Genomic DNA, 25,081 nt, shown 5'->3' on the forward strand with positions numbered 1-25,081 from the left:
AAAGTATGTGGACTGAAGGTATAGACCAGTGGCAGAGCGTTTCCCTAGCATCCTCTAACAAACACACACTCTCAATGCTATAACCTAAAAGTAAAATAAGATTCATGAAGCCATAATGATATTGACAGATGATAAATGAGAGGACAGAGCCAAATTGCCCTTGCAAAAGAAAATAATACTTGTGGAAGGGAGTATTCCATCCTCAAGGAGGGAAAGCAAAGCTACATCCCCCGAGAAGGGCAATACACAAAACAGCGGAACAGAGCCTGCGTTAGAGATGCCTGAACCAGGAGGCCGAGCCTCCCTGGGTGGTACCCAATGGAAGTGGTTCCTTACTCTTTCTTCCCCAAAGCCCAGCCTGACTGCAGGAAAATGCCATTCCAACAGAGGGGGTGCTACCAGGCCTGCACAGTCACAACGGCCAATCGTGAAAGCAAGACTGAACCCATCAGGGCCTACAGATAGCCAAGAAGACATGGGATCCCGGGGGTTATCACAGGTCGTAAGGTGAGCATTGGATTATGTGCTTGTGAGTGGAGGTGGCCTACAGAGCCCTCTGGAGTTGAAGTTACAGGTGGTCGTGAGCCATCCAACAAGAGCAGCAAGCCCTCTTAAAAACAAAGTTTTATTTAGATGTATTTTATGAGTTCTTATTTTGCCTGCATGTCTGTGTGTGTACCATGCATGGGACTGGTGCCCACGGAGATCAGAGGAGGGTATCAGATCGCTTGGAACTGTGAGTTACAGATGGTTGTGAGCCACTACATGTGTGCCGGGAACAGAACCCAGGTCCTCTGCAAAAGCGACATTGTTAGTGCCCAGCTCTTAACTGCTGAGCCGTCTCTCCAGTCCCTGACTTCAGCAATTCTCCCACTCAAGCACTTACTTACTATAACAGTCACTGTGGCGTGCTCAAAGTATAAGCTGTGATACAAAGTGGGTCTCAAAGTAACGGGAGTCCATTATTTCAGTATAACTCAGCAATTTTTGGAGACATTGCTATATCCCTACAGGGCTTGTACCATGAATTCCTGCCACCCCCCAAAAAACAAACCTGCTAAAGAATTCCTATTGAATCCCTTGCTCGGGGAGCTTTTAAGACCTCACCACTGCCTTGAATGAATGAAGAGTGTAGGGTAGGGAGAAGGAGAGATTAGAGAGAGTGCAGGCCAGGACGTGTAAGAGTCGATGCACATTTTTCCTAAGCCTGCTGTGATTATAAAATGATCCAGTGCAAACTCCAGGAGCCTGAACCGGTGTCTTGTCTCAGGTAAAAGAGTAGTCCTCCCCTGAAGGGCCCTGCAGAGCAGCAAGAGTCTTGATTTGGTTTTGAGAAAGGGCCTCTCTACGTAACCCTGGCTGTCCTGGAATTAAGGTGTCCACCAGCAAGAAAGGCACCAGTAAGATTTGACTTCGGTCTTTGACGTATATATTATCTGTCTACATAAATATCTATGCGACTTGGGATGGGCTGGGAAAGGGAGCCACATTTTCTTTCAGGGCTGCTGTACTGGATAAAATACACAAGCATGTGGTCATCCGAGTGCTGATTTTCACCGGTGCTCTCCGTTCACCGTGAGGACACTGCTGGTGACAACAGCACCGGCACTATCAGCCGAGTCACAGCAACTCGGTGAGTGGCAGGCCCAGCCGCTGACCACAGCAGCTAGTAGAATGACTTATTTTGGGGGTGCCCGTGTACCCTGAGTGCGGGTGCCCACGGAGACCAGCTGGTAAGTGGTTGTGAGCTGTCTGTCATGTTATGGGATCCAAACTCTCACCTGAACCACTGAGCATCTCTCCAGTCCCCACAGCGGCTGCTTTTGCTGCCATGTGAGTGCCTGTGACAAAATGGGGAGATGCCTGGGGTGGCATTGGCTGCTGTTACGGAGGACCCAGGTTCGATGCCCAGCACCCACATGGCAACTCATGACCATCTGTAGTAACTCCAGTCCCAGGGGATCTGGCACCCCCTTCTGGCCTCCACAAGCACTACATGTGGTGCACACACATACACACAGATGAAACATCCATAAACATAAAATTAATAGCTCTTTGTGAATGCTTATGACATCTAGCCTGTCCTTTAGTAATCATGCCAGTGTGAAAGTCTACAAAAAGGCAGTGTAAAGGCAGGCTGCATTCCATGAATAAACGCAAAGAATGGGGGAGAGGTTGCTGACGACATAGCCTAGCAGTTAAGACAGTGCCTTAGTTTAATATTGCGGTGGTGAAACACCATAGCCAAAAGCAACTTGGAGAGAAAAGGTTTTATTTTGTTTACACTTCCACAGCACTGTTCATAAGTGAAGGAGTCAGGACAGGAACTCAGACAGAGCAGGAACCTGGAGGCAAGAGCTGATGCAGAGGCCTTGGAAGGATGCTGCTTATTGGCTTAGCCCATTTTTAAAAAGATTTATTTATTTATCACATATACAGTGTTCCCGCCTACATGCCATGTATATGTGATAAATACACAGATGGTTGTGAGCCACCATGTGGCTGCTGGGAATTGAACTCAGGACCCCTGGAAGAGCAGTAGGTGCTCCTAACCTCTGAGCCACCTCTCCAGCCCTTAGCCCATTTTCTCATTGTACCCAAGATCATTTTCCCAGGGGTGGCACCACCCACAATTGGCTGATTAATCCCCCATCAATCACTAATTAAGAAAAGCCCTGGGAGCTGGAGAGATGGCTCAGCAGTTAAGAGCACTGACTCTTCTTCCACAGGTTCAATTCCCAGGCCCAATGACAGCTCACGCCTGCCTGTCACTCCAGGATCCAACAACCTCACATAGGCAGGAAAAATACCAATGCACATAAAATTAATTTTAAAAAAGAAAATGTCCCACAGGCTTGCCTACAGCCCAGTCTTACAGAGGCAGTTTCTCAGTTGAGGGTCCCTCCTCTCAGGTGACTCCAGCTTGTGTCAAGTTGAAACTAAATAGCACAGTCGACTAATACCAACACACAAACACACAATTGTTAATCTAGCTTTTACCTTGCATGGTGCAATGCCTCCAGGCGGCCAGCAGAGGGCATCCAAGTTCCCAGAACTGGAGTTAACAGCCAGTTGCAAACAACGTGGCTGCTGGAAACCATGGCTGAGTCAACTCTGAAGCCCCAGGCCTCCTCCTCCTCAACCATTCTTACTACACATATGCACAAATAAGCAAATTCAACCCGATGAGTTGCTTGCATGCATAATTTTTTTTTCCAATACAGGGTTTCTCTGTATTATTTTTGGAGGCTATCCTGGAACGTGCTCTTGTAGACCAGGCTGGCCTCGAACTCAGAGAGATCCGCCTGCCTCTGTCTGCTGAGTGCTGGGAATAAAGGCGTGTGCCACCAACGCCCGGCACATGTGTAATTTTTTAGGGTTGACCATTTGGTATTGGATAGTCAATCAGGGCTCATCCTAAAGTGGTTTTAATTTGGTGGACAAAAGGCCTTTTTAAGAGAAACCCTGTCTCGAAAAAAACCAAAAAAAAAAAAAAAAAAAAAAGGCCTTTTTAAGTGACTGGAGAAGTGGTTTGGCAGTTAAGAGCACGCGCTGCTCTTACAGAGAACCTGGTTCTGGTCCCAGCACTCACTTCAGGTAGCTCATGATTTCCTTTAACTCTAGCTCCAGGAGATCCATGCTTCACTTACCTGCATGTATGTGGTGCATGTACTGACAACCAAGCACGCACAGACAAATGCACACACACGCACGTGCACGCGCACACACACACACACACACACGCACGTGCACGTGCACGCGCGCGCGCACACACACACACACACACACACACACAAAGAAAAAAATCATTAAAAAGGCAAGGTCCACAGAAGATTCTTTACACTTGTTTTAATAACTATACATGCCGTTGGCCATGCCACAGGAGTAGTAAAATTGCAAACTGAAGTTCCAGGTGTCAGCCCACCAATCAATCTCATTTAGGCAAGGTCACGGGACTGCAGTCCCTGGGGTGTCTTTTGTTTCTGCTGTGACTTTACACGCTTGCTGCAGCTCTCTTTCTCCGGTATCAAGCATGGTGTGGGTGGACATGGGGAGAACTTCACTGCCTGGAATATAGTGTGTCTGTCTCTTGGAAACATCCCGTTCTAAGCATTTTTACCTGTGGGTTGTCAAGAAGATGCCACCTCCCTAATCTGTACTGTCTAATTTGATAATGATAGCTTATACAGAGTTTTAGTGAATAAAAATAAATACAAGGATATATTTCACAGCCCAGGTCTGTGAATTGCACCTAAGGAGCTGAATGGATTGTAGCTCAAGTTAAGGATTAACAACTGAGTTCCAGTAGCCCTGCTAGTGTAGATTCTTTTAACCTTAATGTTGGGAGATGTGTTCACAGGTCTCTGAGTGCAAAGTTAGACAACCTAAAGTTTTAGAGAGACACATGGTTAAATGTAGAAGGGAAGCGGGGACCCGAACTCAAGGCAGGGAGCAGGAGGAAGGAGCTGAAGCAGAGACAATGGAAGAATGCTGTTTATTCGCTTGTTCCTCTTGGCTCACTCAGCCTGCTTTTTATACAACCCAGGGTCAACTGACTAAGCGGCACTCACAGCAGGTTGGGATCTTCTGTAAAACTCATTAATTTTTACAAACTTGTCTAAAGACCAGTATGACGGGCATATTTTCTCAGTGGGGGTTCTGTCTTTCCAGACTACTCGAGCTAATGTCAACTGGACATAAAAGAAACAAACACGCGGGCTGGAGAAAGAAAGCAAAACCCGAGTGCTGGTGTGCCGAACCAAGAGTGTGAGAGCCAGAGAGCCGGCCCTCCTCCTCGCAGCCTTCTACACTGAGTGAGCTAGCCAGGGCGGTACTGGAGAGCTCACTGAGGTGGCGAGGGGGATGGACAGCTGGTGAGCTGGGCAACCCAGCTGCCACCCACGCCCAGAACCAGGACTAAAGGAACCCCTCCACCCCAACATCCACCCCATCTATGAACTGCAGAAGCATGTGAAGGGGCGGGTCCTCAAGACCCAAAGCTATAGGATCTCCCTGACACACGGCAATAATAGGATACCCAAAAGGAGTCCCAGTGAGGCCCAGAAACTCAGGTTTCTCTTTGAAGGTCAGAGAATTGCTGATAATCATACTCCAAAAGAACTGGAGCCGGGCGGTGGTGGCGCACGACTTTAATCCCAGCACTCGGGAGGCAGAGGCAGGCAGATCTCTGTGAGTTCGAGGCCAGCCTGGTCTACAAAGTGAGTTCCAGGACAGCCTCCAAAGCCACAGAGAAACCCTGTCTCGAAAAAAAACAAAAAAACAAATATGAGGGTCTGGACCAAAAGAAGAATATCACATTTGTAGTCAAGATGACGGATACAATGAGAGTAACACTAACTCCAAAGATGGCTTCACTGGAGAGAAAGAAGCATCCTAAAAGTAAGACAGGCTGTCTGAAGATCCCAGGAAAGCTGTAATGAATTTCATCAGCAGTAACTCATGCAGAAGTGTATGCAACAGACACTGCTCCTTTTGATTCTGTTTGTACTTTTTGGCCTGGGACATGGGTTTTCAAGGGACATCGACTGTACCAACTTCATTAAAATAAACAATATTTGTAAAAACAAAAAAGGCTGTGAAAAAAACATAAAAAGCCAGAGAGAAAATAGAGAATAAGGAAGACAATAAAGAAGGAAATCAAGTTTGTGATTGCCTTTTTCCATAACTCCCCTCAGAAAAGTTTAGTCTCGCTGACTCTGGATTTCTGTCAAAGTCCTGTGCTGCTGGAGGCTGCCCCCCCAACCCCGCCGAGACAGCAGTAAATATGTTCTGCATCCAAGGAAGAAAATGATGCAATGTTCACTAGATGAGTACATGAACATGTTAGGCAGCAGGACAGCAAGGCCATGAGGGTGTAACAGGCTGAGCAGCCAAACGACAACTGACCAGCGGGAGCATCACTAGGACGCAGGCGGCCTCAGGGCCCATGAATCTATCTTGTTTTCTGATGGGTCCTGCCCTACTGGCGTGCCATCTTGCGCTTGGTTTCTGAGTTTTTCTTTGTATATTTCCAGCATCTGCTTCAAATTCTTCATGGAATCAAGGAAATGGCACGCGTGTGTAAATCAGGAACAGCCCACGCATTCCCACTCGGATGTCAAGGGGAAGGGACTGACAGCTCTCTAGCATTAGTTTTCAATCATTCGTTGAAGCACCCCAAAGACTGCGGCACAGCAATGGAGAAGCGGTTTGTTGAACAAACCCCCTTCCTTCCTCTGTGTCCTGGGCGCTGGCATCATCCTGCCCATCCCTACCCCACTTGTTGCATATACATATCTTCTTTTTTTTTTAAAGCTTTATTGTTTTCTGTCTATGAATGTTTCACCTGCCTGTGTGTGTGCCTGGTGATGAGGGAGTCAGAGAGTTGTCAGCCGCCATTTGGGTGCTGGGGACCAAACAAAACCACAACCCTTTGGAAAGGCAGCAAGTACTCTTAACCCCTGAGCCATCCTCTCTAGCCCCGTGATATACATGATCTTGTATTCAGTTAAAAAGCATTACTTTTTATTAAATATTTCTACATAGCCATGGGAGCTAGTGAAGCAATGTGAACAGGCAACAGAAGAAACCACACTTCAGAGACAGGAGGAGGGTTCCCTGGGTTGGGAGAACACGGTTCCATGTGGCAATGAGTTGTCAATACGTGCTCTGGTGAAGTTGGGAGAACACGGTTCCATGTTGCAATGAGTTGTCAATACGTGCTCTGGTGAAGTTGGGAGCTACTCACTCACTGGTTCCTTAGAAACATGATGTCACCCTGTACAGACTTCATTGCTAAACTTACAAGGGACTTAGAAAAAGGCAGAGACTTCAGCTGGTCATGGTGGTGCACGCCCTTAACTTCGAGGTTAGCAGATCTCTGAGGCGAGCTGAGTCTGCAGCTCCAGGCAGCCAGGGCTCTGTAGCGAAGAGAGGGGAAGGAGGAAACGTCTGTGTCTGTCTCATCTCAACAGGATGCTGTTATGTCATAGGTCTCTGATAGTTTGTTCAACTATTTATTATTTGGAAAGGTTTGAGATGTGCAATACGCAATCACATATCTGCTCAGCAGTCGAATTCTGAAACTTTACAATTTGAGGTCCTTTTGGACGTTCCAGAGTGTTTCCGCACTCTTCCTGAGAAGGGCCTCCTCCTCGGGATTCAGGTTCACTTTCACAATGTCTGTGATGCCGTTTTGTCCCAAGATACAAGGAATGCTGAGAAAGATTTCTTCCTTTATCTCATATAAGCCCTGAAATGCAAGGTCACAACATTGTTTGGTTCCCTTGGCACAATGCAAGAAAGCTTCATGCTTTCTTGGGGCACAGTTCATGACGGCACCAAGCAGAGCTACTCAGAAGTCAGAGTGATCTTTGGCAGAAGCCAGAGCCATCTTTGTCCTGGACCGCATGGATGGTCCGTGACAAGAAGAATGTGCCAGAAACCTTTAAAAGGACCAGTGAAAGGTAAATTTTCCTCCCCATCTCAACAGACTACAGGGAAGGGAGGGTGTGGCGCTGTCTCTATGTGAGCTTTTTACCCAGCGAAGGGCTGAGAACAAACGGTCTCTGGGTATACTGAAGGGACAGTTAAGACTGACCAGGAAGCCTCTTCTTTGTACCTTTTAACAGAGGGCACCACTGAGTTTGGACACCAGTTGCTACAGATGGCTTCTCAAGTCTCCAGAGGTGGAAGCCAGGGCTGCTCGGACACACCGCGCATAGCATGTGGGAACGTGTCCTTGAGATGTAACCCTGCCCTTCTGTATCCCTAAACGTCTACCTTTCCAAGAGATCCACCCCAGGGCTTCCAGGGTAGAGAGGGACATGGGAGGGGTGTAACCACAGACACTACTCAGCTGTGGCATTCTGGTCAGTGGCCCACCATTCTCTTCACTCCCAAAGCCAAGGCTATGGAAACAGCTGTGAGACACTGTTGCAGTCTGGGCAACCTACACATCTGCCTGCATTAGCCAGAATCTGTTGCCCCGGACCAGCATCTACCGTCCCATACTACCTACCCCACTGCCACTCCTGGGCAATGAAACACCCAGTGAACTCTTCCCATTGTCCGCCTCACCCTCACCCCTCTGGGGCTGCCTTTGTGGATGGCAAGGGAAGAGCATTGGCTGTAAACATAAGCACGAGCGTTGAGGGTCGGGTCTCTAGATTCTCACAGTGCACCCCAACCCCCCATACATGTCCACAGCCTCACACTCCCTGCCACTTTCCTGGGAGCACAGGGTGGGCCCCTTACTCCTGGGCTCTCCCGGTGCTCCTTCCTGTGGGGAACTCTGTCACCTGCCTCATTCTGAAGGGACTTGACACTCTACCACACCAGTGACCAGGAGTGACAGATGAACATTTCCTCCAGACATACCTTAACCAGTGTGGAAACGGGATGCACCCTCCTAAGATTCTTCAGGATTGATCTTGCCAGATCTGTCACGGACAGCCCAATAGCCCAAGATGTATAGCCCTTCAGCCGGAGGACCTCATAGCCACTGCGGTTGCACACCGAAAGAAATCAAAACCAGGAGAGGTCAACTTAGAGACAACACTGTTGCTCGCATGTCCCTTCTGAAGCATCTGTGTGTCTATGACATTCTTCTCTGAGTTCTTCTGTAAGTGTGTATGGCTTATAATCTTTTAAAAATAGACCTCAGCCAGGCATGGTGGGGCACAGGTGGGTCTCTGTGAGCTCCAGGCCAGAGATACACAATAAGACCCTGTCTCAAAAAAGTAAGTCTCATAAAATGCCATTACTACTTTAAATAAGAATCAATTCAATGTCAGGTATGGTGGCACACACCTTTAATCCAAGCACCTAGGAGGCAGAGGCAGGCAGATCTCTAACAGGTCTAGGTCAGCCTAGTCTACAGAGAGAGACCAAACAAAACAAAACAAGAACCAGTTCATCTTTATCATGAAGTCAGAATACTAGGACATATGCACCACAAGATGGAATTAACTTTTATTTTAATTTTTCAAGACAGGGTTTCTCTGTGTAGACCTGGCTGTCCTAGAAGTTAATCTGTAGACCAGGCTGACTTTGAACTCACAGAGATCTACCTGCCTCTGCCTCTGCCTCCTGAGTGCTGGGATTAAAGGCATGCATCACCAACACCTGGCTCAAAATTTATTCTTTTTTAAGGATTTGTTTATTAGGTATAGTGTTCTGTCTGCATGTATGCCTGCAGGCCAGAAGAGGGCACCAGATCTCATTACAGATGGTTGTGAGCCACCATGTAGTTGCTGGGAATTGAACTCAGGACCTCTGGAAGAGCAGTCAGTGCTCTTAACCTCTGAGCCACCTCTCCTGCCCTCAAGATGTATTCTTAATAGCGACTATTGGGGCACTAAAAATCACAGAACTACTGTCACCTCTCCACCACTTGGTTGTGGATCTTTTTCCAGTGCTCTTGGTCTGAGTCGCTTCCTAACGCTGGGTTCAGTGACTTCAGAAGTACGCCAGCAACGTTCACACCACTCCATAAGGGCACTAAGAAAAACAAAACAGAATAACACAACTCTCCACATGGGCTCCTATACCAAACCTGAATGGATTGCTTGAGTTTGATGGCTGGGGTGTTTTGTTGGGGGCAGAGTTGGGACTGTTCTGTTTTGGTTTGGTTGGGTTTTTTGAGAAAGGCCCCAGCTACCTTCAAATTTATATCTTGCTGCCTCTGCCCTTAGTGCTGGATGGCAAGCATATGCTGCCACACTTGGCTAGTGTTGACTGACAGGTCTTGTTTTGTTTTTAAGAAAGGGTATCGTCGGGCGTTGGTGGCGCACGCCTTTAATCCCAGCACTTGGGAGGCAGAGGCAGGCGGATCTCTGTGAGTTTGAGGCCAGCCTGGTCTACAAGAGCTAGTTCCAGGACAGCCTCCAAAGGCACGGAGAAACCCTGTCTCGAAAATCCAAAAAAAAAAAAAAAAAAGGGTATCATATAACTCTGGCTGGCCTCCAACTCAATGTGTAGGCAAAGGTACCCTCAAACTTCTGATCTTCCTGCCTCCACTCCCCACCCCCCCAAAGTATTAGATTTTAGGTATACATCATCACCACTCCTTGCTTTGATTAGTTGAGAGTGTTAAACGTTCGGTGTACCTGAGGAGATCTGTGAACTCCTGATGCTCCTGTCCAAGCCTCCTGAGTGCTGCCGTTACAAATGTTCACCACCACACCCAGATGCATTTTTTTTGTTTGGATTTTAACGTTAGGATGCTAAGGCACATCATACATAAAAACAAGGTTTTTCTTTTTTATCATTTTTGTTTGCACTTTTGTGATTTTTACTGAGGTGGACATGTGTGTCTGTACGTGGGTTTGTGCGCATAAATGCCAGCAGAGCCCAGAAGCAGCTGTTGGATTTCCTGAAGCTGACATTACAGACAGACAGACAGCAAAGAGCGAACACTCTTTAATTGCTCATCCATCTTGCCAGCCCCCAGAATAAGTTTGAAATGGACAGAAAGAGAAATCACAAGAAATAACATTAGAAAACACATACTTGAATTACCTATAGCTGTATATCACAGTAAACATTTTATTTATTTATTTGTTTTGGTTTTATGAGACAGGGTTTCTCTGTTTTGGAGGCTGTCGGTCCAGCCTGGCCTCGAACTCACAGAGATCCACCTGCCTCTGCCTCCCGAGTGCTGGAATTAAAGGCATGCGCCACCAAAGCCCGCCCACAGCAAACATTTTAAAGCAGTATACAAAATGCAGATTTGACCAGAAAAAAAAGATTACTAAGAAACATGCTATTAGAAGAGAGTGAGTTGCCCATTACACCACACTTCCCCACAGCAACAGAGCTGAGGGCAATATGCAGCCACGTAAACTCATATGAACTGTCTCCGAGGAACAGGATGAAATCCAAACACCTTCGTATAAACAAGAGAGCAGAGACGGGATCCCCAGGCAAGCTGTCTATGTGGACTAACCAGAACTGGCAGAGGTCCAGGTTCAGTGAGAGACCCTGACTCAAAACACGAGGTGGAAAGTGATGGGGAAAACCACCAGACATCAACTTAGAGCCCCTCCCCTCCAGACAGACACAAATGGGATTATATCAACAAATAACAGAGAGGGGTGTAGTATAGGGCAGAAGAAAATAATCCGTAAATTACATTTGATGAGAGGTCAAGGTTCAGAGAACATAAGGAACTCAAACGTGTCAGTAACGAGTACGAGCAGATGTGCCAAGTGTCCCGAAGATTTGAACATGCACTTTTATAAATAGTGGAGTGTGCCCGGCATCACTTGACATGGAAGTGTAAGTCAAAACCAGGAGAGTCGGTCTTGCTGGCTCCTGTTATATGCCTGGCACGTGCGAGACTGTGGCAAGAGGATCACCTCAGACTCCAAAATCAAAGTCATGCTTAACATGGTAAGGGAAAGCCAGTGTTGGTGGCGCACGCCTTTAATCCCAGCACTCGGGAGGCAGAGGCAGGCGGATCTCTGTGAGTTCGAGGCCAGCCTGGTCTACAGAGCTAGTTCCAGGACAGCCTCCAAAGCTACAGAGAAACCCTGTCTCAAAACAAAACAAAACAAACAAACAAAAAACAAACAGTAACAACAACAACAAAAACATGGTAAGGGAAGCAGTCTCTGTGTTACCAGTCTTCAGTGGAGAGGCTACCCAGTTACACTGCCTGCTCAAAAAAAAAAAAACAAAAAACAAAAAAAAAACAAAAAGCAAAAACAGCTAATGGCAGAGCAATGAATTCACAGTGAGACTCCTTTCTCCCTAATCAGAGTAGCAACTGTCAAAGAGATAGGCGGTACCAAAGGCCAGTAAACGCTATGGAGAAAGGGGGATACTTGCGCCCTGTTGATGGGAACTCGAGTTGGCACAGCCATGGGAAACAACATGGAGGTGCCTCAAAAACTAAAACCGTAATGACCACATGATCCAGCATCCCGTTACTGGGCATGCCATACAGCCAAAAAAAAAAAAAATCATTTGTGATGACCTGAGTGAAACAGGAAGTTATGTTCAGAAATATAAGCCAGACACAGAAAGTCACCGTGGAGTGATGCCATTTAATTACGAAATCTACGAAAGTGGACATGAGAAACTGCAGGATAGGGGTTACGAGATACTGGGGAAGGGAGGAGACAGGGACGAGGGGTGGCCCATGTCTTCCAAGCAGAAGCCAGAGACAAGTGCTAGAGCTCTGCTGCAGCCTAAGGAGACCGTAGTTAGCAACCAGTGCTCTTGTGCTGGGCACGGAGTCCAGCTGATGGAGTGCTTGGGAAACAGAGGCAGGAGGGGCAAACTCCGCGGTCAGGCTGAGACTGAGCGAGGCTCAGGCCAGCCTGATATTCAGGGGACCTGTCTTTTAGAAAAGGCCGGATGGCCTCTGGCTGGAGAGAAGGCTCAGCGGGGAAGAACGGGTGCTGACTGCTATTCCCAGCATCCACATCGGGCAGTTCACAGCCTCCTGGAACCCCAGGTCCAGGGGGTGCAACACCTCTGGCCTCTGCAGGCACCTCCACTCAGGTGCACATGCCCACACACAGACATGCATGCATACACATAATTTAAAAAAATAAAAATAATTTAAAAATATTGTCTATCGAGCCAGGCAGGTTTTCAATGTTCTTACCACAAAGGAATGACAGATGTGACTACAAAGTCGATGACGTTGGTTTGATCACTATGTCACATACATGTGCACCAAGTCATCTCAGTGTACTCGCCATACATGTATAATCACACATCAACACATGCTTTACATTGTTTCAGACAGGGTATTATTTTGTAGCCCAGGCTGGCCTCCTGCTCCTACCTCTGAAGTTCTGGGATTCCAGGTAGACACTACCATGACTAGCTCAAATAAAATAGTCTGAAAAACATACAAATAGAAGAGGAAAAAAACATACACCAAAGAAAACAACAACAAAATGAAAATTATATAGCCATACTGACAGAAAGCAGGCTCTGAAGAGAAGCATTACTAAACACTGGAAGGGTACTTACACTGTGACTAGGTCACACTCACCACTAGAGTCACCGTGTTCTCCAAGAACCCAGCCGTGGCAACTTGTAGGGTGGACACCCAACTTCTCTCCAATCAAGTAACGGAAACGGGCAGAATCTAGGTTACAGCCACTTCCAATTACACGAGTTGCAGGCAGGCCACTTATCTTCCAGACCACATAAGTCAAAATATCCACTAGGAAGAACAATTTCAAACAATGTTTGACAAAAGAGCCACAGTAATTTCTCTTTACGGTTGATTTTATAAAAAAGATAAATTGTCTGGAGTCGAGTGCAGATTCATCAGAGTTCAAAGCACAGGGAATCTGAAAAGCAGGCATACTCGGGGCTTCTTATGCTAAACCATTCACTAGTAGACTCTTAAAGCATCCCCTGAGACACTCCATGGGCTTCTCAGCAAATCTAATCATGGGTTAGTTCCCACCTGTGTAGCCTCCTGGACTTCCCCACCTGAGCTGTCGCCATGTTGCCCAGGATGGTGTGTGGACACAGTCGGAGCAGTCTGCGGGTGTGTGAGCAACACCGGAAGACCACATCATTTTGCTTTTTTGTCGAAGCTCTATGCGCCGTCCCAAGCTGCTGGGCTGGGTACCGAAGACTCACACGGGGAAGGGGGGCAGCAAGGACTGGGAAACCGTTTTAGGTCTTAAGCATTCAGAGAAAATTCTGTCCAGCCATTAACTGACCACTAAGGGCAATGAAAACTCCTGTGCCATGTAAAATGAAATCTTCAGACCACAGATTCATGAAATCCGTAAAACAACCTCAAGAACCAACAACAGACTTGGAGGTGGGAAGGATTTTATTTGCAATTTTGTGTGTGTGTGTGTGTGTAGAACTGGTGAGATGGCTCAGCAGTTAAGAGCACTAGCTGCTCTTCCAGAGGACCCGAGTTCAATTCTCAGAAACCACATGGCAGCTCACAACCATCTATAATGAATGGAATCTGATTTTTAAAAAAAATACATACATAAATAGGACTGGTGAGGTTCCGGAACGTAGAGATAGATTGGTCCAAGAACTTAGTGATCAGGAATCTAGCCAAAACTGCAAGCTCCAGGTTCAGTGAAAGATGCTGGAGAGAGGTGGAGGAAGACACCAACCTCTGGTCTCCACACTGGCGTGCAGATGCACACACATGCTCGTCACATAGCACACACACAGAAGCACAAACAGAAGACTCCAGCAAAACAAAGACGCAAATCCCCGACACGTCCTAGGCATAGATGCACCCAAAATCATTGTGCCGTAAAAGGGAATGGGTAGAAAAGTTTGTACTCTCTGTTTATAAGGCTCCAGAAAAAAACAAGTCAAGCGGGAGGAGGAGTGAACCACAAAGGACCCCAGGGCCCGGCAGCCGTGACAGAGATGCCCCAGTCTTACTGTGATGGCAGCCTGGTGGCATCTACCAAAACTTATGGCATGGCAGACTTTGAGTGAATGAAGCTTATTACTCACAAATGCAACCTTAGGATGAGAGTTTGGAATGCAATGGTATGGGCCAGTCACCAGAAAGGGGACAGGGTTCTCACCTGGGTTTGAGACGATCAGCATTTTACAGTCAGGACTATGTTGCACTAAGCCAGGAACGATGGATTTCATGATAGCAACGTTACGCTGGACCAGGTCAAGGCGTGTTTCCCCCACCTTCTGCCTAGCACCGGCTGTGATGATAACTAATTTGGAGTTGGCAGACACACTGTAATCTAAGAAGGAAACAGAGGACAGTATTTGGATCAGGACTGACAACCACCATGCCTCACTCTGTAAGCGTCTGCTCCATACTGTGAAGACTAACCTCCACGTCCTGGATTTGGAAACATACAGGCTCCTCACGCTGTAGCGTCTTGCATAAGCCACTTGCCAGCTTTCATAAAGCCACCTCCAATCTGTTATTCCCTTTAACCCACTTTCCTAGTTGTCAGTAAGACCTGAGGCAAAGAAGTCAACCGCTCTGTGGCTTCTGTCTTTTGCTTTCTTGTGTTGTTGGGAATTGAACCCACTGAACTACATGCCCAGCACCCTGGCTTTTTAGAAACACCCAAATGAATTAGAAGTCTAGAGCTTGCCAAGCAGTGTTGGTGGCCCATGTCTTTAATCCCAGGACTTGGGAGGCAGATGTAGGTGAATCTCTGTAAATTCGAGGCCAGTCTGATCTACAGAGTGAGTTCCAGACAGCCAGAGCTACCCAAAGAAACCCTGTCATTAAAAAAAAAAAAGTTTAGAACTCTGAGAATTTCCATGTCTGTTTAAGGATTCTAAAGGCAAGAACAGATTCACCTCTAATTATTACAAGGAACCATACTGATATTACAAATAAGTCACATCTTAATCCACACAAATAAATAAACCACTTATATTTATTAAATGTAATTATCCGTCAGGAAACTATTTCACTTACTATAAACAACCCCAGGGACACAAGCTTTGCTTATCATTATTAAACATTATTAGATACTTTTTCAGTTAGCAATTCCTCTAAGCATATAAGCCATATTATTCATATGCTTACATGTGTGTATGGAGTGTGTGGGGGTGTTTGTATGTGGGGTGTGTGTGTGTGTGTGTGTGTGTGCGCGCGTGCACGCCCACCATACCATAGAATCCATGTGCAGGTCAAAGAGCAACTTGGGCAACTGTCCCTCTCATTTTACCACACGGGTCCCTGGAATTGAACTCAGGTCACCAGTCTTGGTAGTAAGGACCTTTACCACACTTTTAAAATAAAACCACCACAATGAATACAGCATCTCAGACTGGAGAGATAGCTCAGCAGTTAAAAGCACTTCTAGAGGACCCAACTTCAGTTCCCTGTACTACATCTGGTGGCTCCCAACTTCCTCTAACTTCAGATCCAGGTGAGCCAGTGCCTTTGGTCTCTGCAGATACATGCACTCATGTGCACATAACTACATGCTGATAAATATACATATACACATTTTTTTTTGTTTTTTCGAGATAGGGCTTCTCTGTGTAGCTTTGGAGCCTATCCTGGCACTCTCTCTGTAGACCAGGCTGGCCTCGAACTCACAGATATCCGCCTGCCTCTGCCTCCCAAGTGCTAGGATTAAAGGCATGTGTTACCAATGCCTGGCCATAAACATCCTTTTAAAAATACTAAAAATAGGTAGGGTGTGGTGGTTCACTTCTGTAGTCCCAGCACTTGGAAGGCATAGGTAGGAAGCTCTCTGTGAATTTGAAGCCAGCTTGGTCTACATAGTGAGTTCCAGGACTTCGTAGAGAGACCAATAATAATAATATTGTAGAAAACAAATAATAGTAATAATAGATAGATGATAGACGGATGATAGATAGACAGACAGACAGACAGACAGATAGGCAAATTAATTAATAAGGACAGCTACATGTTTGGGTTAAGATGAAATGCTTATGGTGTTTTGAAATTAAATAACTGCCTTCAGTGCCAGTTTTTTTAAGATTTATTCATTTACTATTTCATGTGTTGGAGTGTTTTGCCTGCATGTGTGCAGTGCCTTGGAGTCTGGAGCGGGCATCAGATCTCTTGGTCCTGGGGTTACAGATAGTTGTGAGTTACCATGTGGGTGCTGGGAACCAAACCCAGGTCCTCTAAAAGAGCAGCGAGTCTTCTTAACCCCTGAGCATATCTCCGGCCCCCAAGGAATTTTGTAAAGTTCTGTCTTCCAAATTTCCCCCACTGTAATTTAATGTTCTTTAAAAAAAATAAGGCTTACTACCTACCTGTGGTGGCACATGCCTTTAATCCCAGCATTCAAGAGGCAGAGGTAAATGGATCTCTGTGAGTTCAATGTCAGCCTGGTCTACAGAGCTAGCTCCAGGACAGCTAGGGCTATTACACAGAGAAATCTGGTCTCGAAAAAACAAAACAAAAAATATTCTATCTCAAAATAAATAAGTAAATAAAATCTAGCAATAAAGAGCCTTTAAATTGTATGTCCTAATGACAGTGATATGTATGTATGCATATTGTTATTTTTTGATACAGGGTTTCTTTATGTAGTACTGCTTGTCCTGGAACTTGCTCTTTAGGCCAGGCTGGCCTCAAACTCAGAGATCTGCTTGCCTTTGCCTCTCCAATGCTGGGATTATAGACATGTGCCACCACTGCCCAGCTTAGTGATATTTTTAATTATATACTTATTGAAGTCAGTTTGATAAAATTGATTACCTTTTTGATTACCTTTTAATTTTAATTGATTACTTTTTGAGATGGGGTTTCATGTAGCCCAGGCTGGCCTCAAACTCACTATGTAGCTAAGGCTGTTCTAAACTCCTGGTCCTCCTCCTACTCTACTTCCCAAATGTTGGGATTACAAGGTAGCCAAACCTTTACACATGACAAATTGAATATCTCTTACAAAGCTCTGAAAATAAAACTGGAAAACCCAAATCAACCTTTTCCAGAGACAATCTTTGAAGTGTTGAAGAAAAGACTGCCATGCAGAAGATCCAGCGTCTCTCCCTTCAGTTTGTCGGTATCAGTGTCAACAAGGGCCAGTTCATCGGCCAAATCCTGAAACACACAGAAGTTACAAATGCTGTGGTTTTAAACTCTTAGGGGACTAAGAAGGGTCTCAGGGCAGAGGGTGGAGCTTGGTTGGATAAATGCCTGGCCGTGTGTGTGTGTGTGTGTGTGTGTGTGTGTGTGTGTGTGTGTGTGTGTGTGTGTGAGTGTGTGTGTGTGTGTGTGTGTGTGTGTGTCTGAATCAGATCTCCAGCATGAAAGAATAATGATAAGTTTTCACGTGGCCACTTTATAACCAAAGTAATCTTATGGGACTTTGTTTCTTTTGTTTGTTTGTTTGTTTTTTTTGAGGGGGGAGCTTTTTTTTTTTTTTTTTGAGACAGAGTTTCTCTGTGTGGCCCTGGCTGTTCTGGGACTTGCTCTGTAGACCAGGCTGGCCTTGAACTCAGAGATCTGCCTACCTCTGTCTCCCTAGTGCTGGGATTAAAGGTGTGAACCACTGCCAGGCAAATCTTGTGTTTTTTAATTAGGAAAGAAGACACAAAAATATAGTTGCTGAATATTCACAGAATGAGCAGAAGTTCAGGTGAACAGTAGAATGTACATGTAAGAATTTTACAGCCGGGCGTTGGTGGCACACGCCTTTAATCCCAGTACTAGGGAGGCAGAGGCAGGCGGATCTCTGTGAGTTCGAGGCCAGCCTGGTCTACAGAGCGAGTTCCAGGACAGCCTCCAAAGCCACAGAGAAACCCTGTCTCGAAAAACCAAAAAAAAAAAAAAAAAGAATTTTACAGACTTGTGTCTTTTAAAATTTTTTTAGAGATTATATTTTATTATTTTCATTTATTTGCATGTGGGTATTTGTGTGGTGTGTGTGTGTGTGTGTGTGTGTAACATGTGTGTAGTACAGAAGAGGGTGCCAGGTTCTCATATAGGACAGATCAGCCTCAAATTGTCAATGCAGCTGAGGATGGCCTTAAACTCCTGGTCTTCCCCATTCTACCTCCTAAAATACTGGGATTACAGGAGTGTTTTGTCATGCCTGGCCTGAACACCTGCCTTTACCACCACACAGAAAGACAGTGCCTAAAAATGAAAGGGGACTCTATTCCTAGACTGTGCCTTATTTACCTGTCCTCTAGGCTGTAGGAGTACCTCAAGCTGGTTCCAGTCATGCAGACAAGCTTGCTTATATGATCCAGGTGCACCTCAAACTCATGATTCCCCTGCCTCAGCCTTCCACGAACTGGGATTAAATTTGACTACAACATACCTGGCTTTTAAAGATTTACTTATTGGGGCTGGAGAGATGACACAGAGGTTAAGAGCACTGGCTGCTCTTCCAGTGGTTCTGAGTTCAAATACCAGCACCCATATGGTGGCTCACAACCATCTATAATGAGATCAGGTGCCCTCTTCTGGAGTGCATGCAGGAACAATGTATATGTAATAAATAAAAAAAATTTAAAGATTTATTTTATTGTATACACAATGTTCTACCTGCATGTATGCTTGCACACCAGAAGAGGGCACCAGATCTCATTACAGATTGTGAGTTGCTGGTCAGCCTATAAGTGCAACCTGTTTTCCAGTCCAAGTGCTTCCTGTTTTCTAGTCCTGGCTTACTGCCCTGGCCTTGACACTCTGACATCAACATCTAGCAGGAGGAAAACATGCTCTCTTCCACCTGGGGTTTTTCCACTGTGCTGGAAACCTGTATATATGGCTGCTCCCTCCTACAAGAGAGAGACCTCTTAGCACTTGCAATAAAGACACACACACACACACACACACACACACACACACTCCTGAAAAAAAGGCAGCACATACATTCTCTTAGTCCAAACAGCTGGATGTCTTGTCTTTCTTTTCATGATACCTTGGACTTGCTCGCACCACACTTAGTAATCTCTAGATTACTTCTAATACAACAGAAATGCTATGCAAATAGTTGATATACTGCTTTGTTTTTACTTTTATAAATATTTTATGGGTATGGGTACTTTGTCTGCATTTAAGTCAGCACACTCTTGCCTGGTGCCCACTGAGGCCAGAGGAGGGCATCAAATCTCCTGGGTGCTGAGAGTGGGACCTGGGTTCCCTGAAAGAACAGTCAGTGCTCTTAACAGCAGAGCCATCCATCTCTTCAGTTCCTAATACACTGCAGTGTTTAGAGAAGGACAATTAAAAACAAAAAATCTTTGTGCCAGGCGGTGACAGCACTGACTGTTCTTCCAAAGGTCTTGAGTTCAATTCCCAGCAACCACATGGTGGCTCACAACCACCTTGAATGAGCTCTGCTGGCATGCAGGCAGAAGACTGTATACATAATAAATAAATAAAATATTTAAAAAAAAAGAAGAACACGGGTGGGGGGCTCCTCTGCCAAGGCTGATGAAGGGGAGAAGCTGGAGGCCAGGAGTGACCTCTGAAAAGGGCAGGTAATGGCAAGTCAACAGCAGTGGCCAGAACAGGTGGCAGAGGTGGAGGGCGTGGCCTAGGGCCTCGCCTCTTGCCTTTCAGCTTCCTGTTACCTGTTGATGAACCCAACAAGGTGCAAACTACAAACGCTGGCTTTGGAGTGACAGCAAAGTTTCAGGAGTTTCTGTGTGCATGTGTGCATGTGTGCACGTGCCGTTTTTGTTTTGTTTTGCTTTGAGACGGGGGGTTTCATGCTTCCCCAGGACGACCTCAAGCTTACTATGTAGCTGAGGGTGACTAGCTTCTGATCCTCGTACCTCTGCTTTGGCATGCTGGGATTACAGGGGTGTGCCACCAATCCAGGTGTTATTGATCAAACCCAGGGCTAGGCAAGCACTCTCCAGCCCTGATAGTTTGAGTGTTGTTATATAGTACAAACTGACCTCGAACTTGTAATCCTCCTGCCTCAGGCATTTATCACCGTACGTGGAAAAAATTGTTTTTTCCCTCTTTCTGTTTTCTTGGTGGGGGTAGGGATAGGGGGTGGGGGGAGCGGTTTGAGACAGAGTTTCTGTGTAGAGGGCTATCTTAGAACTCACTCTGGCCAAAGCTACAGAGAAACCCTGTCTTGGAAAAAAAAAAAAGAACTCACTCTATAGACCAGGCTGGCCTTAACTCACAAAGATCTGCCTGCCTCTGCCTAAGTGCTGGAAGCAAAGGACTATGCCACCACCACCCAGCTTGATCTTTTTAAATAAAAAAAAAATTGTATTATCAGTACTTAAAAAGTTTTTAAATACAATTTCATACAGGTATATTCAGGTAATGGGAGATGGAAACGCCCTGAATGCAGGTGCTTCTGTTATGACTAAGCATCCAGAATCACTTCTTCAGAGAGCATCATGGCTAGGTGAGGAAAATAGCAGTCGGTCTGGGGAAAGCTGCTATGACCACTTTGTCCTGGACGTGGACAAAGGACCAGCCTGTGCTTCTCCCATTCCCACACACGTCCTGTCTGTGTGTTGTGTGTTAAAGAGCACCTCCCTGCACACAGATGTCATGATTCCTATCCTTACTGGAGCATGGGTGGAGCTTTTCAGACCAGGTCTCGTTGTGAAGTTCTGGCTGGCCTCAGACCCACAAACCTTTTTTTTGTTGGTTTTTGTTTGTTTGAATGTGTTTTGCCTGCATGTGTGTCTGTGTAACAAATGCTTGCAGTGCCCAGAGGCCAGAAGATGGCAGCTGATCTTCTGGAACTAGAGTTGCAGGCAGTTCTGAGCTACTGATGTAGTTCTGGGAAATAAACCCAGGTCTTCTGCAAGAGCAAGAGGTGCTCTCAATCATTGGGTCACGTCTCCAGCCCCTGGAATGTCAATCACTGAGCCATGTCTCCAACCCTCAGAATGTCAATCATTGGGCCATGTCTCCAGGCCCTGGGATGGGCCTTTTATTGGTTGGTTGTGACATTACTCAGTCGATTGGCTACAGACTCATGTGGTTAAGTTTCTGTTGTGTAACTGTTTCTTCCCCTTCTAGTTTCCTACTGAAATTTTAATTACACATGACTTGAAGTCCTGATCTGTTTCTCTTTTGTATGGTCTCTATTCCCCCAGTTGTATATTTCTTAAGTTATCACTTTTACCTTTGTGTCTGCGAATGATAATGTGTGTATACAGTTGTTCATGCAGCATGGTGAACATGCCACAGCACACATGTGCATGTCAGAGGCAGTACCACTGAGGGTATGGACCCTCACTTCCCCCTGGTTTGAAATAGAGTCTCTGTTTTTATCTCTGTTGTATACACCAAACTAGCATGTGAACCTCCAGAAGGTCTCCTGCCTCCACTTCCTATTTCTCTGTAGAAGTGCTGGGACTCCAGCCACTACCATGCCCAGCTTTCCGTGGGTACTGGGGCTTCAGACACAGGTCCTCATACTTGTGTGGCAAGTGCTGTAAACACTGAGTCACCTCCCCCAAGCCCTGGCAGTCTGCTTTCTAATTGTCTACTCACAGTAAAAAGAGATAACTACTTCCACAGCCAGGTGGGGGGTTGGGGGGGGCGGGGTTAGTACCACCTGGCCGATTAAATTGCAGAAGAGAACCTGGTCGTTTCCTGTCTCCTCAGATACTTTCCACTTCCTCCTCGTCATCCATTACGTCCACCTCTGAGGCACCCAGCACTTGCAATTCCTCAGCCTTCGGGTTCTGGAACTGAGCTGACGTTGCGCCTTACCCCCCCTCTGCAAGTCTCCAACAACGATCAAAGGGACAGTGGAACACTTAGGACCACGGCGTCTGTGCCCAGATGGCCAGAGCCCAGGCCAGCTGCTCAGGTGATGTGAGCCACCACACCTGTTTCTCCCTCTCCTCTTATCCCCTTCTCTTCCCTTCCTCCTTCTCTCCTCCCTTCCCTCTTCTCATTCTCCCCAAGAGTTTCACATAGTCCAGCCTGACCTCAGACATGATCTGCAGCTATGGACGATCTTGACCTCCTGACCCTCTTGGCCTCCATCTACCAAGTGCTAGGGTTACGGACCTGTGCCAACAGCCATACCTAGCAAATGCTTAAAAATCTGCCAACATCACAGATTTTCCATATTCCCAGTAAGGGATCAGCCATGCAACCCTGGCCTAAGAGGTTATTTTTAATTTCCTGTGCACAAGGCATTATTGCTTACCTTCAGTAAGATACTAATAGCACACGCCATGCCGACATTCCCAACTCCCACCACAGTGATCTTACACCGGGAGGTTTTATCTTCTTGAGTTAGGTTCTGAATTAGCTGCTCCTTGACGGTGGACATGCTGAACCTAAAGAGTAGAAAAAAATGTCAGTGGACACAAACTCTTCAGCCAAGACATTGAACAACTTATTTGTTGGTGAGGAGAGGAGTTGAAACAGTTTCACATTGTATCTAGGGCTGGCCAGGGAATCACTATGTAGTCTAGGTTGGCCTTGAACTCATGGCGGTCCTCCTGCCTGAGCCACTCGAGTGCTGGGGTTCCAGTCCTGTGCCGCCATACCTGGCCTAGGAGCTATTTCTTGAGTTTGTAGATCGTAGGAGGCAGAGGAGGAGGGAATCTAGTGAGTTCCTTAGCTAGTGTGTGTAAATAAGGAGAAGCTCTGTAAAGCAGAGGACTGTGGAGACAGGTTCCTCCCTTCCTGCTGGCTCCTCCTACCCAGCAGGCTCCTCCTTTCCCCAGAGTTACAGGAAAGCTTTGTGGAAAGGCTTTCCTTCCTAGGTGATGAAGGCACTGCCTATCGCCTCTGAGGATGCAAAGGTATACCCACCCTACAGCTAAAACCTCAGCACAGGTGTGACTACAGGACCACCGTTAGGCTCAGGAGCCAGCGCTGTAACGAACAAGGAACGTGCCAGACCCTACGTCACAAGTAGGCTCCTCCCTCTGCCGGCCAGGTAATTTAGTGTGCACAAGCCCCCTGTGCCTGGGAGAGGGGTTCCGCGAGGTTTCCACGGTCAGCAAGTACTGAAACAACTCAGAAGATGGCAGCTAGCTTGGGAAGTGCCTCCTTGAAGGCCGTGGCATCAACTGTGCTACCTTTCTGCAGCGAGGAGATGCAGAACTTTGAGTCTCAGTGCGTACCCCAGGGCTTTGCCCTTTGTTTGTAGACATTTAAATAACTACTGATTTGGGGAGATAGCTCAGTAGGTGCAAACATGAGGACTTAAGTTGGATCCCCAGAACACAAGTGATCTCAGTATTGGGGAAGCAAAGGCAGAGAGGCTTCCTGCAGTTCCCTAGACAGCCAGGTGAGCTCAAATTAGTGAGTGTCCTTTTTTTTTCCAAAAATATGGGTGGATACCGAGCGCGCGGGCGGTGATGGCGCATGCCTTTTGTCCCAGCACTCAGGAGGCAGAGGCAGAGGCAGGGGCAGGCAGATCTCTGAGTTCGAGGCCAGCCTGGTCTACAGAGCAAGTTCCAGGACAGGCTCCAAAGCTACACAGAGAAACTCTGTCTCGAAAAAAAAAAAAAAAAAAAAGCAAAACATCAGGGTGGATGACACCTGAGAGGGAGCAAAACCTGATGTCATACTCTGGCCTCCCTGTGCACTAGCATGAACACACACACACACACACACACACACACACACACACACACACACACACAGTATTAGCCAGTTTTCTCTAAGGCTGTGATTCTCAACCTGTGGGTCTCCACCCCATTGGGGTCATATCAGATATTTACATTACAGGGCTGGAGAGATGGCTCAAAGGATAAGAGCACTGACTGCTCTTCCAGAGGTCCTGAGTTCAATTCCCAGCAACCACATGGTGGTTCACAGCCATCCATAATGAGATCTGGTGCCCTCTTCTGGCGTGCAGACATACATGGAGGCAGAATGTTGTATTCATAATAAATAAATAAATCTTTAAAAAAAGAGTTTCTGTTGAAAAAAAGATATTTATATTACAATTCATAACAGCAGCAAAATTACACTTATGAGATACCAATGCAATAATTTTTGTTTTGGTTTTTTGAGACATGGTTTCTCTGTGTAGCCTTGGCTGGCTTGGAACTCACTCTGTTGACCAGGCTGGCCTCAGACTCACAGAGATCCTCCTGCCTCTGCCTCCCAATTGCTGGGATTAAAGGCATGCACCACCATGGCCCAGCCTTCAGTGAAATGATTGGGGGTCACCACAACATAAGGAATTGTATTAAAGTGTCATGGCATTAGGCAAGTTGAGAACCACTGCTCTTAAGGAATAGAACTGTCCGAATACATACATACATATCCATACACACATGTACCAATACATATATATACATACATATATATTAAAAGAGAATGTGTTACGTTGGCTTCCAGGCTGTGATCTGGGTAGCCCAACAATGACTGTTTCATTTTGGAGAGGCTGAGAATCCAGGAGTTTCTCAGTTCACAAGGCTGAATGTCACAGCAGTTCCAAGCTGCCACCAAAGGCCTGGAGGATCCCTGACCAGCTGCTCATTTTCAGTCTACGCTGGCATCCGGAAGACGGGGACTCTAATGATGGTGACAGTGTGCTGCAGCAGCAGAATAGATAGAGCAAGCAGATGGAAAGCAGTTTCCTTCTTCCCCATCCATTGATATGGGCTGCTACCAGAGCTAGGATGAGTCTCCCTGCTTCAAAACATCTAACCAAGAAAGGTCCTCAGAGCTGGGCATTGGAGGCGC

General features: G+C 46.4%; 1 protein-coding gene across 2 annotated transcripts; it reads right to left on the bottom strand.

Moving 5' to 3' along the window:
- Window positions 1-6,503: 6,503 nt before the first annotated feature.
- LOC101841250 (L-lactate dehydrogenase C chain) lies at window positions 6,504-23,295 on the bottom strand. Of its 2 annotated transcripts, none has more exons than XM_040733348.1 (8): window positions 23,192-23,295; window positions 22,578-22,710; window positions 17,407-17,524; window positions 14,544-14,717; window positions 13,013-13,186; window positions 9,384-9,501; window positions 8,380-8,503; window positions 6,504-7,252 (listed from the first exon to the last, which is right to left on the bottom strand). In XM_040733348.1, exons 2-8 carry the CDS (start codon window positions 22,701-22,703, stop codon window positions 7,088-7,090), a joined length of 999 nt encoding a protein of 332 aa, XP_040589282.1. In that variant the 5' UTR covers window positions 22,704-22,710; window positions 23,192-23,295; the 3' UTR covers window positions 6,504-7,087. The 2 variants fall into 2 exon arrangements, with proteins under 2 accessions (XP_040589282.1, XP_040589283.1); XM_040733349.1 differs by lacking the exon at window positions 23,192-23,295 and adding an exon at window positions 22,924-23,136.
- Between the last annotated feature and the right edge of the window lie 1,786 nt (window positions 23,296-25,081).

This window comes from Mesocricetus auratus, unplaced genomic scaffold (genome assembly GCF_017639785.1).
Source record: "Mesocricetus auratus isolate SY011 unplaced genomic scaffold, BCM_Maur_2.0 Super-Scaffold_100030, whole genome shotgun sequence".
Taxonomy (NCBI): domain Eukaryota; kingdom Metazoa; phylum Chordata; class Mammalia; order Rodentia; family Cricetidae; genus Mesocricetus; species Mesocricetus auratus.

Bases quoted from the DNA above. Each gene is read 5' to 3' on its own strand.
- LOC101841250 (XM_040733348.1), bottom strand. From the start codon at position 22,703: ATGTCCACCGTCAAGGAGCAGCTAATTCAGAACCTAACTCAAGAAGAT. The intron at 13,187-14,543 runs GTGAGAACCCTG...TGTTCTTCCTAG, and splicing joins GCTGATCGTCTCAAACCCAG to TGGATATTTTGACTTATGTG. The intron at 8,504-9,383 runs GTGACAGTAGTT...GTGCAACCGCAG, and splicing joins CACAACCAAGTGGTGGAGAG to TGGCTATGAGGTCCTCCGGC.